The sequence below is a fragment of the Osmerus eperlanus genome, chromosome 1, assembly GCF_963692335.1.
Source record: "Osmerus eperlanus chromosome 1, fOsmEpe2.1, whole genome shotgun sequence".
In the NCBI taxonomy this organism is placed as follows: Eukaryota; Metazoa; Chordata; class Actinopteri; order Osmeriformes; family Osmeridae; genus Osmerus; species Osmerus eperlanus.
The window spans coordinates 5,861,084-5,877,572 of NC_085018.1; the positions used below are offsets into that span (position 1 = coordinate 5,861,084).

General features: G+C 44.1%; 1 protein-coding gene across 3 annotated transcripts in view; it reads right to left on the bottom strand.

The window, feature by feature from the left end:
- Window positions 1–16,489, bottom strand: part of LOC134016951 (plexin-A1-like) — a 165,308-nt gene that overhangs the window by 29,699 nt on the left and 119,120 nt on the right. For all 3 annotated transcript variants that reach the window (XM_062456207.1, XM_062456214.1, XM_062456200.1), the window contains exons 11-13: window positions 9,525–9,621; window positions 6,934–7,124; window positions 381–532 (exon numbers count right to left, since the gene is read on the bottom strand). In XM_062456207.1, the coding sequence (XP_062312191.1) occupies window positions 381–532; window positions 6,934–7,124; window positions 9,525–9,621 (440 nt within the window). The remainder of the gene's footprint in view (window positions 1–380; window positions 533–6,933; window positions 7,125–9,524; window positions 9,622–16,489) is intronic.

A 16,489-nucleotide genomic window follows, 5' to 3' on the forward strand; every position in this document is an offset into this window, starting at 1 on the left:
AGGGAAGTTTGAAGCACCTTGGGAGGCGAGTTTGAACCAGACTTTTTGCAGACTTTTTTTTCTTTTCTTTTACTGACAACTCGGATTTTGGGTTATGCCGTTGGATATAAGGTGTCAGTATGGAGGTTTGGGAAGGATAAGAAGAGAGTTTGGGGAGTGTCCGCAGTTGAGAAAGATTTTTTTTTAAATGTGTATGTGACATAGAAATAGAAAAAGAGAGAATAAGAGAGAGAGAAAGGGTAGAGAAAAAGAGACGGATAGAGCAACAAAACAAAAAACATGATCAATGAGAGAGATGAAAGACAAGAAATCAGAAAGATAGAGAGAGATTAGATGGAGCGAAACAAAGAGACAGACACAGTAAAGAGAAAGACACTCACTGCTCAGCACTTAAGTACTGCTCCTCCACAGGATTACAGGCGACCTTGCCGATGCGAACCCCCGTCTGGATGTCCTTGAACTGCAGGCCCAGGTTCTCTCCTGTGATGGTCAACATGGTACCTCCCTGTCTGGGCCCTGTCTCTGGGAACAGCTGTAGAGTGGGTAAGAAAGCGAGAGAGGAGAAGGGTGAGGAAAAAGCCACACCACGGTGATTAAATAGAAGGGTCAGCGGTCAATTTCTTTGCAGCCTGAATCGCTCGATACCCGTCATTGGGAATCTGAACATAATCCAGTTTGATCCTGAAACAAGAATTTAACAAAAACAAATGACCCCCCCCCCCCCCCCCCCGCACCTCAATTTAAAATGATATTAGTGGGGTTCTTTTGCTGAACTTCCAACATTCATCACTGTGCCTAAAGGGGCACGTTAATGGACTCCCCACATCTGCCTCTCCCTCCCCCCACCCCCAAGTGTTCTCTGCCCCTTCTCTGCTAATCACGGTACCATTCATTTGGCCCAAGCGTAGACAATGGCCCTGTCCTCATAATTCATCACTATCATGATTAAGGCCCCAGTTAATTGGATTAGTAATGGAGGGAAGGGAAGGGGGGAGGGGAAGGTCTGTTTGTCTCTGGACCCCTTCCCTTGCCGTGTACGTGTGTAAGGTGGCTTTTGACCTCACCGTGTACGGTGAAATATGGACTATGGGAGAGAAATTGCACATATTTCTCTTTCTTTTAAACACATGCACACACACTGACACACACACACACATGTGCAACACACACAGCTGCAGCTGCTTACCTCTCAATAACCTTATCAGCCCCCCATCAAGCAGATGAAGAATAATCACTGTTGCTCAGCCCCGGCCCTTTCAAACACAAACACACAGGAAATCATACCCATCCCGCTGCCCTTCTTGACCGCTCTTGTGTGTGCGTGAGAGAGACAGAAGAAGCGTGTGCGCCTGTGCACAGCAGGGTCGTTCTAATGTAATAGTGCCGAGGAACGGACAGGTGTGCCGTGACTCAGCACTAAAACAAACACTGTGACTGAGGACTCGGAGTTGGCTGGTCTGTGCTAGAACGACATAATGCTAAAATGACAGGGTCATTTTCTCTAGAGCCCGACAGCGGTTGTGGCCTGATTTGTCCCTTCTGCCCCCTCGCACACAAGAGAAACTGTTCATTTGCAGTCAAGCAACAAAGTTCCTGAGGCAGTCTCATGCAGTTTGCCATAGCTGTGGTATGCCACACAAATAACTCAAAATGGATGCTCTGTCTGAGAAAAAAAAAGGATGTCTTTGAAGAAAGAAAAAATTGATACTCTGTCTGAGGATTTTTTTCCCTCCAAAGAACAACAGCGAGCACGGACGAGGCGTCAAATGAAACACTCCTGCTGTTATCATCAAGCGCACTGCTGTCAGGAAACAAAGACTCAATGCTTTGCGCACGTGCAAGAAATGAGACACTTTGAATTGCAGTTTCGGCTTGGCACAATTCTGTCTTTGTGTGAATGTGTGTGTGTGTGTTTGTGTGTGCAGGGCCTATTGTGCTGGATCAGTGTGCAGGCAGCGTGTGTGATAGATAGATCTTGGTAACAACTGGAGAGGCTGATGCTGAGATGGAACACACTAGCCAGCGCTCTCTTATCAGTGATATGAAAGAGAGGAAAGAGAGGCCACTCAGAGAATTTAGAGGAAAGAGAGAAAGGGAGGAAGTGAGAGAAAGATAGAACAAGAGCAAGAAAAAAATTGAGAACAAGAGAGCCCAAGAAAGCAAACAGGAGAAAGAATGAGCAAAAGAAAGAAAGAGCAAAAGTAAGAGCTAAGAAATAGCAGATAAAAAGACAGTAAGGGGGCAGGGGATCAGAGAGGGAGGAAGATGGGCGCCAACAATTGTGGATGTGTGAAGGTTGGGCACAGAATCAAACTGGTGGTTACACGCAGTATTTAAATAATGCTGTTCGACAGTTGCGGTCAGGAATGCATTTTGAAATGTTTGAAACTGAGAAAACAGACTAAATTCCATAGAGCATTAGTAGAAAAACTCCTAAAACTATGAATAAAAATTGAACACAATTTACTTGGTCTAACACAGGCAAAATTTCAATTCGTAGCTGTTGTAATTGGGACTGTTTCTCTGGCCTGTAACACATTGGTGGATGGGGCAGTGCTGGAACAAGTGTCCAATCACTAGGGCCAGATCAATACACCATCTAACAGAAGGGACTTTTTTTTCCACTCTCAAGCATCGGCAGTGTAGGAGAAAAAGGTGTAAGGAGAGGGAGAGAAAGGGAAAAAATTGAGAAGGAAGAGAGACATGGAGAGAGGGACTTAGGGAAATGAGAGAAAGACGAGAGAAAAGAGAGGGAAGAGATGGGTTGGGAGAGAGAGCTAGAGAGAGGGTGAGAGAGTGAGAGAGTCAGAGACAGAGAGATAGAGAGAGAGAGAGTCAGAGACAGAGAGATAGAGAGGGCCGAGAGCAGACTCTCGCGGAGAACAGACGGGAGCATGCGCGCACACTCACGCATGCACATAGGGAATGCACACGCACACCTCATGTTTCACTTGCCACAAACACACAGGACTGTTAATTAGCCAGAGAGAACGAATGAAATAGTGACATAGAGAGAGAGAGAGAGAGAGAGAGAGAGAGAGAAGAGAGAGAGAGAGAGAAGAGAGAGAGATGAGAGAGAGAGAGAGAGAGAGAGAGAGAGAGAGAGAGAGAGAGAGAGAGAGAGAGAGAGAGAGAGAGAGAGAGAGAGAGAGAGAGAGGAAGGAGAAAGAGGAAGAGAGTGGGAGAGAAAGGGTCAGAGAGAGAAAGAGAGATGGAGGGGAGAGGTAGGGAGTGAGATTGAGAAAGAAGGAGACAGAGAGAGGGGACGGGAGAGTGTGAGTGGAGGAGAAAGGTAGCGATTGACTGAGATTAAGGGAAAGCAATGGGAGGCTTTGAGAAGAAGAAGGAGGCTCTCTTAGTTTCTGCAGATGGAGGAGAGATGGAAAGAAAAGATAAATGGCAAAGCAAAGCAGGGAGAGTGGGGCTAACCCAGCCATGTTAAACAAAAAGCCAACATTTCAGCATAATATGTGAGGCATAATGTGTGAGTGAAAATCAGACGTCTGTCACTGCAGTAGTTCCAGCAGAGAGCAATCAGTCACACACACACACACATACACAAAAAACACCCAGGCATTTTGCTGCCCCCACGCAGTTCTGATGTTCATACAATCATATACACAGGCATGCACATACATACACACAATAACAATGTTTTAATTGGTTTCCAAGGGTGGTCTTAATGTTCCTCTGTATCCCCTTGGCGGACTGGGTGGCTAGATGATGGATGATGGTGGCCGAGCAGAAGGCAAGGCCAACACTGTGACAGGGAGGCAGTACACGGCAAGTGACACTGGGTGCATACTTCAGACAAACACACACACACACAGTACTGTACTGTACTGTATGTGCTGAGCTAGAGTTGGGTGTGTGTGTGTGTATTTATTCCAAGGTTTAGCATGTGCGTGTGTGTGTTGACGGACGTATTTTAAAGTGAATATAAGTCTCAGGGGAGAACATTGTTTTCTTTTTGTTTTCTTTTTCAGAATGGGAGACCAATTAATCTATAGTAGAATGTTGGACTAAGAAAATATTGCTGGCCATCTAAAAATACCACTTTCTCTGGGGACCAGGCATGAAAAATAACAAATTAACAAATACTTGTTCAGTGCCCGTCAGCGGTAGTTGCACCCTAGAGCAGTGCCCATTAGAGGCAACTAATAGTGCAGTGCCTGTTGGTGGCTTGAGGTCCATGGCTCAATCATTTAGTGCAGTGAAACATGGCGGTGATTGTGTTTAAACATTTGTAGGCCTTTACCAACAGCAGCACATACATGTTCTTTGGTCCCGATTAAGACACCTGACGACTTCCAACTTTATACAATGTCCGGTTCTCCATATTATCATGGCACAGATGGACATGAAGAGATTCCAGAAATTATAGTTAGATATTCGGTTAAGGTCAACATACATTTGCTGTGGATGTGTTGTTCACTTGATGGGGGTTTAGCATTAGAATTTCCAGTACAGTTCTTGCTAAACCAGGACACAGTAAAACCAGAAATGTTTAATAGACAGATAGACTGTGAACAAAGGGCCAAACCTCTTCAGTCTGGAACCAAATTGGTATTTTCTGACAAATAAGGTTAGGAGGCATGGTAATATTAATACAAAAAGGGGGGGGGAGGTTGCTTGAGAATTAGTAAGTTCCAAAGGGGAAGTAAAAAAAAGGAGGTACATTTTTTTTTTTTACATGACATTTTCTACATTGAAATACGTCAAAGGTGGAATGATGAGGATCACTTTCACAAAATGAGGTGGACGGTGTCGCCCAAGTTCATTGACCTCGTCCTCTTGCCGTCTGTGCTTCTTTGTTCTCTCCGTTTGCCTATCCTCCTGTCACGCGCTTTCTCGTCTGCTTTACCCTCTTCCTACAATCTCTCTTCTTTGAAACTCTCTCCTGTTTTTTGGACTCTGCGACCACATTTTGCCCTTAGGCCAGGATTTACCCCGCTACACCCCCACAAAACAGACGCAAGCATAGTCTCACACACACAGTCCTACTGCCTTACCTACACACAAACACACCCCGGCTTTTACCTAAAACACACACACGCGCACTCACACAACTCAATTGCCTCTGCTCGTTTGTTTCAAAGAGATAACCGAAGCGCAAGCAAGACTAGCGGATTTATCTATGTGGCAGTGACCCAATTATCCAATATCTCCATTAAGCATTCAGAAACAGGGGCTCCGTGTCAGACATGAGACACATTGAGAGGCAGATGAGGAGAGACGCTCCTTTCCAACACAGCAAGCAGGCTAACAATAACATAGCACATATATTTTATGCATATTTAAATATGCATTTCATTCTCAAGACTCTGAAAAGGCTCCGCTTCATCCGAGTGCGACAACCAGAATGAGAAAATGGAATGAATGACCGGAGGGAGTGGAAGGAAGGGACGTAGAGTCTCTAAGTCTAACAATGATTGTGAGACAGGACACGATTCTGTATTGGGTGAAGAACATCGGGAGCTCACTGCTATTGAAGGGCTATGGAAAACCTAAATATTTCAATAAAAGACTTCTAAGACGGAAATAAAGACAGTTGTTTCCAAAACACATCCCTTGGTTCGAACACAGGGTGCGCGTGTGTGTCTACTCTGCGCTCTGACGGGCACAGCGGGCCACAGTGGGGACAATGACCCGGGTCACAGTGAGACGAGGACCACCGCTACGGTTAACCAGATGGGCACGCCACGGTGTTTAGACACCTCGACACGCAGAGCCTGTCAGACACTCTGACACGGCACACGCACACACACACACAGAGAATAAAAGGAAATGAACAGACACACACGGCCACTCACACATACGGCTACCTTCCCACCCGCACGCACACACACACAAGCTTGCGCGCATGCACACACACTCGCCCACATGCACACACAGACGGGGAGGGTGTCTGAGTCCTTCCCTTCATCCCTCATCATGTCAGTGTGTTCAGTGAAGTCGTGGCGTCTCCCCCCTCTGTCCAGCCCATCTGTGACATGGTGTCTCTGCGGTGCCTTCCTCCTCCTCCATCTTCTCCTCCTCCTCCTCACCCTCTGTCTCAGTGTCCACTCCCATCCCTACTCTACACTTTTTGATCACGGTCAGGACTACACGTCCATACCTCAACACAAACACAGCTGCTGTTTGGGTGAGGGGGGCAAAGTATTGTTTGACTCGCTCAATCATTTTCACATCTTTTATTTGTATTGTTTGAGGCTCATCTGTAAATTAAGCAGCCATGGACAATGTTACCAACCCTAAACACCAGTGAACCATTCAACCATACTTAAACTGAACTATCAATCCTCGTCTTTAATCAAGTGTTTTAACAGACCATTTACCGGTGTAAGGTACTGCCCTGAAGACACTCAAGTGTAATGTTGACAAATACAGGCCCCTGGAACATTTTGCCTGACATTATTCAAAATGTCATTGGGCAGAATTGGGGGGACATTCTACCCCTCAACAGAACTAAAGTAGAGCATGATGTCTGAAATCATGGAACCTTGTTTTGTCAGACTAGTTTGATCTTGCCTTTGTCTTTGCATGACACTGACAGCAAATGCCCATCACGGCTGTGTATTTCCAACACTACCAATGAACAAGCAAGCATGTTACTCCACATCTGACCTCTCAAGCTATCTAGGTAGCTACTCTTTTTAGACACAGTTGATAGTTGTATTCATACTAAATAATATTCACAATGCACAGCAGTTGAGGTCACTTCCTATACCTGGGTTGAGTTATGTTCTTACTCGAAACAAACCGTGTCAGGGATGCACTCAGAGCCGGACAGAAACCAACCTGTTCCCAGAGAAGTGTTTGGCTCACCAAACAAGCCCGACAACACAATAACTAAGCTCTCCAGGTGTTCTAGCCAACAGACAGAGTAAAGAATCAACTTTTAGGTTCTGAAAGCCAGGGGTGTCATCCTACCTTGGTGATCTTGGGGTGGGCACAGCGGCTGTTGCCGGCGGTGGCGTGCATCCAGCTGGTTTCGGGGGGCGTGCACTCCTGGCGCAGCGAGCACTTCTTCTCTTGGACGCACCAGCCACACTCAAAACGGGGGTCGGCCTTCAGGCACATACCGCAGCTGTCCCTCAGGGCGTAGCACTTGTAGAGGTGAGCTAGGGCAATGGGTGGAGAGAAGGGAGAGGAGTGGAGGAAATGGAAGATGGAGAGACGGAGGGAGAGGGGGAGTAGAGCGGAGAGGTCGGAGGGTGGAGAGGGGGAGACAGGGAGGGGAAGGGAGAGGGGTTTATAGAGCGCAAACGAGAGCGGGAAGGGAGGCAGGACAAGAAAGGGACAGAGGTCGGAAAGCGTGAGAGAGGGACAAAGAAGAGGGGAAGGGAGGAACAACAGAAAAATCATTAATGTTATTCTTTTACACAACATATGGTAGGGTGGAGGCTTAATGGCAGGGCAGATAAGTTTTGTGAACAGTCATTTTAAGTAATTTAAATGTTCTCAACATTACCTACCCTGCCTTTAAGCACTAAACATTCACTGACTACCATATCATTTGTGATGAAGAGCATTCTGTAAGAAAAAACGATAAACTCCTGAGAATTTAAAATGTTTTCTCTTTTTTTATCCTCATCCTCATTCCCAAACTAAAACAGGGCTTGGGGGAATTCTGCAGAGAATAGTTATATCCCTTCTCCAAAATCCTATTGGTCACGCTGCTGCTTTTAAAGTTAACCCTGTGCAAATGATTGCAGCCCTAAATGAGTGATTTAATTACATTAACATATCACCGTTAAAACAAAGGTGCATCACTGTGGTGACACTAGATGTTTATCTTAGAAAAAAAAAGGTAAACAGAAAAAGAAGGATTAGAAGATATGTTGTGTGTGTTGGATTTCTTCCTCAGGGCAGCAACACAGATATGGAATGATACAGTATCACACACTGGTGGGACAAAGATGGATATCATTCAGGGGTGCAGTATGGTTGCTTCCTTGATAAATGTACATAGTAAAGTTAATCAATTAAATTACTAGGTCAACAATACTGAAGTGGGGGGGAAATGTAATTATTAAATAAAAATAACATGATTTCATTTAAGAGCATATTATTATTAAAGGCCCCAAGCAAAGGGACTATTTTAGAAAGTCTAAATTATTTACATGGTGTCGTCCTCATGCCAACACACCACCCTTTTTGAAATACGATTAAAAGGGGGATTGACCTTAAATATTAGACTGATAATTCCTAAAGTATGTTTCATGCCGTGGGTGTACAGCATTGTATCCCATATATGACTACAATGATATTTTTATTTATTTTACATTACATGTTTTTCTTTTAACAGACACTTTTATCCAAAGCAACATAAAATAGTGCAAATACAAAGTTTAGTAGAAGATCAAGGATCAGAAGTGCATATTTCTACCGCATTTTGGTTGTTATAATCAAGGAACAGTATGTATTTACAAGCTGCATCACAAAGTAACCATGTCTCTTGCTAACAGACGTGGTGAACAAAGAAATACTGTACTGTACTACATAACAAAAAGAATACAACAATAATACTACAGTGACTACAGTACAATGTAGTCACTCTCTCCCTCCCTCTCAATTGCTTAAGTATTATAGCAACAATCTATTTTTCAGTATGACCACGCAAACAAACACATGGTCTGTGTTTTTCTCCGGTGTAGGGAATTCTCACACGTCTCTCACACATGCAACGCACCTCTGCCATGTACACAAATCGCAGTGCTCCGTCGCGGTGTGTTTTTGCTCTGTCTCACTCTAGTGATGGCCAGGCTGGTTGAGTAAAGTCTGCAGAAGCTGTTAGATCAAGTATGTAACATGCTGCCTCCAAGGGAGAAAAAATATCAGTTCTTCACTTAAAGTTCTTCAGAGGGCCCCATACGGTCACACCATAAATGATTTACTATGCAGCAGTGGCTTACAAAAATAAATAAAAATAAAGCTACAAACTACACGCCTTCCTTTTCCTAAGTCCAGGCTTACCTCATGTGGCTTGTACGCCGGGTTAAGACTGGAGGAAGGTTCTGAGAATGCGAGCATGTCCAGTTTTTTTTTTTACTGGATTTTAGTGCAGGGATACAGCTTGTCCAGGAGAGGACATATGTTTAATGGATTGGTAGATGTGACTAAAACTGAGGTTGGTTGAACCGTCATACCCCTCGAGCCAATTTCCTTGAAGCTCCTATTCCCAGGGGTGAAAGCTAATTACATGTCTCATCGATAAAATCTAGATGGGATATTTTAAAAGGCAACTACAGTATCCTAAGTCTGACAGCACATTACATTGGACAGTTTCAGCTTGCACTTAATAGGCCTCAACCATACACTTGGAATCATATGGACAGCACAAATAGGTATGTTTCCATTCGTCAAAGCACAGGAAAAATGCAGAAAACAAACTAACAATAAAAATCTTAGACGATTAACCTTAACTTTGAAAATGACTAAATCATTTTTTTGAACATGGTCAATCAGGTTTTTTTTTTTTCCAACCTTTTGTAAACCACAAAGTTGCACTCCTGACTTACCTTGGATGTTATAGGGGTTATCGATGACAAAGTTGCCATTCCACACTACAGACAGGTCCACCGGCAGGTCGCTGATGTCGTTGCCCTCATAGTTATACTGGAATGATCAAAACAAACAGGAAACAGTTCATAACACTGTTTACCGATCATGCCAAAGCACCAAGTTGCAATATATGTGGCATTGGATTATCAGGTCCATTGAGAGGTGTACACCATCAGTGAAGTATTCAGTCATGGTTCATTTGTTTTATTCCATTTTCTAAACCAATAGAGAGTTGCAATGTAATTTACTGCAAAGTTGAACTGTATTATGATATCAGTGTGACTCTTTTAAAATGAAATAACGATAGCCTCTTTATATTTCTGTAATGAAGACCAATAAGGTAACATAGTAATTCAGTTGCTCTGCATAGATGATGACTTATTTGTCGTCCCTTGGTTAATCAATAATTTTCCCAATAGATATCTTCAGCATTTCATTTTCAGATAATGACACATTCTTGATTCCCAAACATCCACCAACAAAGGCAATAAAAAGAACTGCACATTCACATTTATATCTAAGAAGTTGTGGTTAAAAGAACCGCACTCCTGATACAATGGTCCTTCGGGGATCATTTCTCTCACATTTCGTCGGATTCCATTGATCATCATACGAGCTGACACTCTCAGACATGTAAATCGACACATTTTGTTGGCCCTCACACTAGCCCGCAACTGAGAATACAAAAAACTGCATGCACAACACACACTTCTCCATACGCGCTCACGCTCGCTCACACACACACACACACACACACACACACACACACACACACACACACACACACACACACACACACACACACACACGAAGGTCAGTATCACCATCTTTAGTAACCCTGGGGCATCAGACAGCAGTGTTAACCTCTAATGTACAGATGATAATACAATAATGCAATAAAGTGTCAGAGCTGCAGCCCTAGGGGATGATGGAGTATTGCTACTGCTAGGTTGCCAGAAAACAACATAGCTAGCACAGTGTTGCAGGCTCAAACGTTTGTTTTGTCGATTCATTCTAGTCCTGGCATTGTACTGGTGTTGTAAATTTGGGTTCTTGCTCATCTTCATTGTTAACGGCAACAAAATTAGTTCCTATTCCTACCTAATGTGTCTCATTATGTTATTCAATTCATAGGAGTATTCTGTTGAAAAGTCAAAGTCAAACTCTGAGAAGTTGGTACCATTTAGAAAAAGAGACAGAAACACAAGAGAAAAAGACAAAAGTCAAAGAGCGATGGGTGTGGGGGGGCCTCATAAAAGGAGATCATTCATTAACACCTGAGCTACGTGGCAGAGTCTAGGCATGAGGAGTGGTAGGAAGGTGAGGTAAGTAAAATTGGCATTTCCAATTTGTTATTTGACATGTCCGGCTCCCTTTCCACTGCATGTCTCCTACTCTTTCTCATCTTTTCCTTTCCTACTGCTTGGTCCACCTTCCTTTCTCTCCATTCTCTCCCTTCCTCCATACCCTTCCACCCTTGGTGGTTTACATTCTCGTAGTACCAGATAACAGTCTGGACTGTGTCTGGGACAGACAGGCCCGCCTCAGCCCTAAACACACACCCATATGGAAGGGGCCAGGTCCAAGAGATCAGAGGTATAACATGCACACACGCGCAGGCACACGTGTGTTTAATGACCACATGCACTTCTTGTTCAACATACTAGCGTTATCAATGTTTTTTCTGCCCTTCCTCTCTTTCTCTCTCCTCCTCCATGCACAATCCCTTTCTCATCCCCTCTCTCCCTTTCTCCCTTTTCTTCCCTTGAGACCCAGTCAGTCTGGGAACTAGTGCAGTATGTGCTGATATGATGAGAGAAAAGATGGCAACGAAAGGAGGGGGGGGGGTCTAAGAGAAAGGAAAAAACAAGCGCCAACTCATGGGACTCTTGAAGGGCACTTTGAACAAGGGTCAAATGTAACCAACTCTGACACTATGACCCCCTAAAGATCATAACCAGGGAGACAGAGGGAACGCTGACCTTATTTTCTTGATGAACAAATTAAAGCGTCACCCCAACTGAAAACAATAAAAATAAAAGCATTTTGGCGCTAACCTCACCTCATGCTATTCCATAACCTCTCAATACCCCAAGTCCTCAGCTCCAACCAATATTCCTTGCACACACACATTCACAGCATCCATAGGAACAAAAACACACAAATGGACTGCCGAAACTATCTACCTCAGTGGTTGTGTGTTGGGAGGGAAGATGCAAACAAAAACAAGACCCCCGGAATTACATAGGCCACAACATGCTTTTAATCACAGGGGGTAACGATGTGTGCGTGTTTGTGTTTGTGTGTTGCAGGAAATGGTGGGGCTGCGAGTTCAGGTCTTAGCCATGACTTGAAACACCATTCCCCCTTAGCTGCTCCAAAAGCGTATAAAAATGTTATCAGCCGCATTGCACAATAAGGCCTTGGAAATCAAAGTCACAAAAACACATGGTTTATTTACGTTGTAGATTCTGATAGAGCACCATTTTATAGGGATTGTCTTGTAAGGTCAGAGTGCTTGACTCTCTCATTTCTCTCTTACTCACCCTCACCGCCTCTGTCTTTCCCTCTCCTACTCTCAGTCTCCCTTTTTCCAGCCCACACATGTAAGCAAGGTGACAATGACAGGCAGGCCATGTATAGTTGAACTGTCATTGCATCTGCATGTGTGGGGAAAAAACCCAAACATGAGCAGAGCTCGGTAAAAAAAACTAGGAAACCAGATGTCAATAACATGTTCAAGGGCCCATCTTAAAGAACTACACTAGAAGGCATAGAGACCTGTCCAATTATCACAAGGTTTACTTTGCAAGAAAGTTAACCTCAAAAACATTGACTAACTGACAATGAGAGATACAGTTGCTTGATATGAAACAGCAGTTACACACACACAGAGACAATACACACTTCCAAGACAATTCCCCACATCATGAGCGGGTGTGCGTAGATATTATGGGAGGAGCTAATCGAGGATTAAGTCGTAATCCACCATAGGATTACTATGGAGGTCAGCCGCTATGGAATTAGCTCCGACTCATAATGTGAGTCTTTTCTGTGGGCTAATCGGGGCTAATCTAACAGGATTGGTACACGGCTGCAGAAAGTTAAGGGAGGCTTATCATCAGCCGGTTTATTGATAACAATAACTAAAAGCAATTGAAAAGTGCTGGCTTCAGAGCCCAAAAATAGTGCCGCTTGGCTGTGTGGTGCAGTCTACAGTATGGTAGTCCAGGGCAAAACCATGGCAAAAATGACAACAATAACCTATCATTATTCTAGCATTTTGCTACTAGAACCGTGATGGCATGGACATGTTTAAATGTGGCTTCCAATTTAAAATAAATGACCCAGACCTGGCGTGTGTATAAAGCAGTGTGGGCGTGGGTGGTGTCTCTCAGCCCCCCCTCAAATGCTACCTCCCCTAAACGATGACACACTCACACTAACTCCTTCTGACAGGCCTGTCCTCATACTGCCTGGTGGTCTGCATTCTGATTATTAATGCCGTAGGAGCACACACAAACTCGTATTGAAGGAGGAATTGAGAGGTAAGGAAGAGATAGGATGAAGTGGGAGCGAGAGGAGAAGGGAAATGGAAAGTGGGGTGAGAGGTGTAAGATGGGAGCTCGAGATCAAGAAAGGAGTGAGGGACGAAAGACGGGAGAGTGAAAGAGTGCCAAATGGGTAGAAAGAGAAGAGGACTTGAGGGAGATAGGGAAGAAGGGCGGGAGGGAGAGGCAGAGAAGCTGCCATATGCTGATAGATGGGCAGCAATTAATTCTTATTTACCTAGGACAGGGTGTGGGAGAGAGGCACTGCTACACCTGTCAAGAGTGGGAGGGGGAGAAAACCGGAGGGGAGTGGCGAGGAGAGGAGTGACGAGGAAAGGAGCGGAAGGGAGATAAGTGGCGAGGAGGTGAGTGACGAGAAGAGGAGCGGAGCAGAAAGGAGAGGAGTGATGAGATGAGTGTCAAGGAGATAAGTGTCGAGGAGATGAGTGTGGAGGAGAGAAGACATGGGCCATGCCGGCTGAGCCGCAGTAACAGTGGTTGTGAGAAGCGGAGGAGAAAGTTGAAAAGAGAGGGGTTGAGAGTTTATGGGAATTGTTTGATATATTTCTATTCGTCTTTATATCTCTCTCATGAAAACAAACACAATATTTTCTCTGACCAACTATAGCCTACAAATACACACACAAAAACGTTTCTCTGGAAATTGCGTTTATCCACCTCTAAATAGCGTTTATGTGCGCTTTACGAACATCTAAGTTCCCTGCGCCTCGTATTCTGCCATTGGAATAATCCGAAATAAATTTGGTGTAATTTTAAAACACCAAAAACTTCATATTTCATATTGTTGAACATACGCTGTAGTCTGAATCATTTCATCTGCGCTGTATATGGTCTGTGACCCTCCAATCAATGCGTTGCGCAGACCCTCCAGGAATTCGCGATGATGCGATTGCACCAATTCAAGCGAATTCAACGATTCCCCGCGAATTCAGCACGACGTTGCAATTTTAACCAATCACCGCAATTTTTCCGCAACTTTGACCAATCATCGTCGTCTCCCACAACTCTCTCCAGTAGGGGTTAAATCCAGTGTTGCGCCTGAACGCGTTCATTGAACAAAAGTTCATGAACTCTTTGATAATTTTGGTGAACGTGAACTGAACATACTGTATTACTGCCTGATGAACGATACTGTGCACGCGTTCATTCTGGTGTCTGTGAACTCTTTCACTCTTTTTAATTTTGTTCAATAAGGTGCCAGATTTCTAGAGACTTCCAGGCGAAAAACACACCGTTAACAGTCCTGTATCCAGGGTTGCCCAACAAGTCAATTGCTGCTGTGTGCTTTCTTCTACTGTCTATGCCTGGCAAGCGTGAGAGCGCCGAGTTGCGTAGAGGCCGAGAGCGGTATTGCAGACAGATACAGATTTCAATCTTTTTTGTAAAAAAAAAAGGGAGATTCCTCCCTTCAATGCATGCCAATGTAAATCCTGGTTGGATAAGGATTAAAAATGGGATATGATGAAAATTGGCATGTTTGTAAGGTTATTTAGGGGACCATTTCTCAATGGTTTTATTCTTTGATGAATGTTTGTTAATTACTTAATTTTAAACTAATAACTTAATTAAAATTACAAAGAGGGAAATTCGCAACTTTTTATCGCAACTTTCACTTGCTCCCGCAATTTCATCGCAACAAACACCTAAACACACCGCAACTTTCATCGCAACTTTTTGGAAAAGCTCCCGCGAAATCAGGAATTTTAGCCCGCAACTATCACAAAAAAGGCCCGCGAAATCCTGGGGGGACTGGTTGCGGCTGCGGCGGTGACACCAATCAGGATCCACGAAGGTATGTAAACACATACACGTTGTGGATTAGCCTACCTGTTCGTAATGGATATATTAGCCATGGATATCAGGCGATTTTTGAAGAGACCATCGAGTGCTCCCACTCCCACAGATGCCTGCAAAAGGCCTCAAGTAGGCTACAGAGTAAGATCAATTCACGTTTGTAAACGTTGTTTTGGTTCACACAACATCGCATTAAGACAGGGACAAACGCTAGCGGCTAGCCTAATAGTGCTTTCAAATACGATGATGCAGGTACAAGCCAACCTTACTGGTTCCATCTAAATAGGCCTAATGAAACGTAATAATAAATAAATAATAAAATTAATAGTTTACCCACCTCTAATTTTACCACTACACCACTGCTCACACACACCAACGTATAAACCATTAAAAGGGTGTGTGTGTGTTTCTGTTTTAACAAACGTCTCTGGTGTTTATCTCTCATTACCTGGACTGCACCATGTCACACCAGACCACACCATGCTATGATCTGCAGCACCTACTTCAGTTTGTGTGTGTGTGTGTGTGTGTGTGTGTGTGTGCGTGTGTGTGTGTGTGTGTGTGTGTGTGGAGGGGATGGGTTGTCACAAATACAGATGTGGATTTCCGAGATCTCATTATTCTGCATGCTACTCTAATGGCCTTCAGTTTCAGTGTGGTGTGTGTCCCCGTGCATGTACAATCAGTCAGACCTTTCTGATGCCCCTATAGAAGGATACCACCATATATTCTTGTGGTCAACGCTTAGGCTTGGATAGGCAAAGGTTTACAAGCAAACATGATATAATAACATAAATAAGATGCAATGTATTAAAATGTGGTTATGTCTCAAGGGTGCTAGACAAGGCAGTAGGTTATCCTGTAATGGGAAAACATTTTAAAGAGGTGAAACTGGTCTGACCTAGCCTTCTGGGCTAGATGAAAAGGCTCTCCAGTGGGTAAAGCAAACCATAGAAGCTCACACTTTCAATCGCACACAAAGACACGCACACACAGCAGGGGCGTCTGACACCATTAGACCCATGCAGTGGGTAATAACCACTACCCCTGCAGACACTTGGCCTCCTTCGCTTTCCACGGACCTCTTGTTTCCTCCATACATCTATCGCTCTTTCTTCCTCCTCTATGGCTAAACCCTTTCTCATTTACAGCTGGAAAGGAATGGTTTAAAAAAAATGTCCCCCTCTAAATGTTATCCTTCTCTCATTCTATACCCACTACACTTTTAGTTCCCTACCTCTCCATTCCTCTATCCCTTCTCCTGGTATCTTCTCAATCACTCACTCCCCATGGTATTTGTACGTGGCTGTGAGTGTGTGTACCTGTGAGTACATACAGCCACTGATATTCTTCATCTTTGTTTTTAAATCGCCACCACCCTAATGGGATATCGTAAAGCTTTCTCCTCTCCTGATGTTCCTCCCACCTGGTTCACTTTACGTTGGCTGTCGGATATTTACATATATGAAAAAAACAACTGATACTCCCAAAAGGGTTCTGTGTCTGGACCTTTTCCTTTTCTCCTCTGTCATCTAGCTCTGTAGAGAGATGTGGAG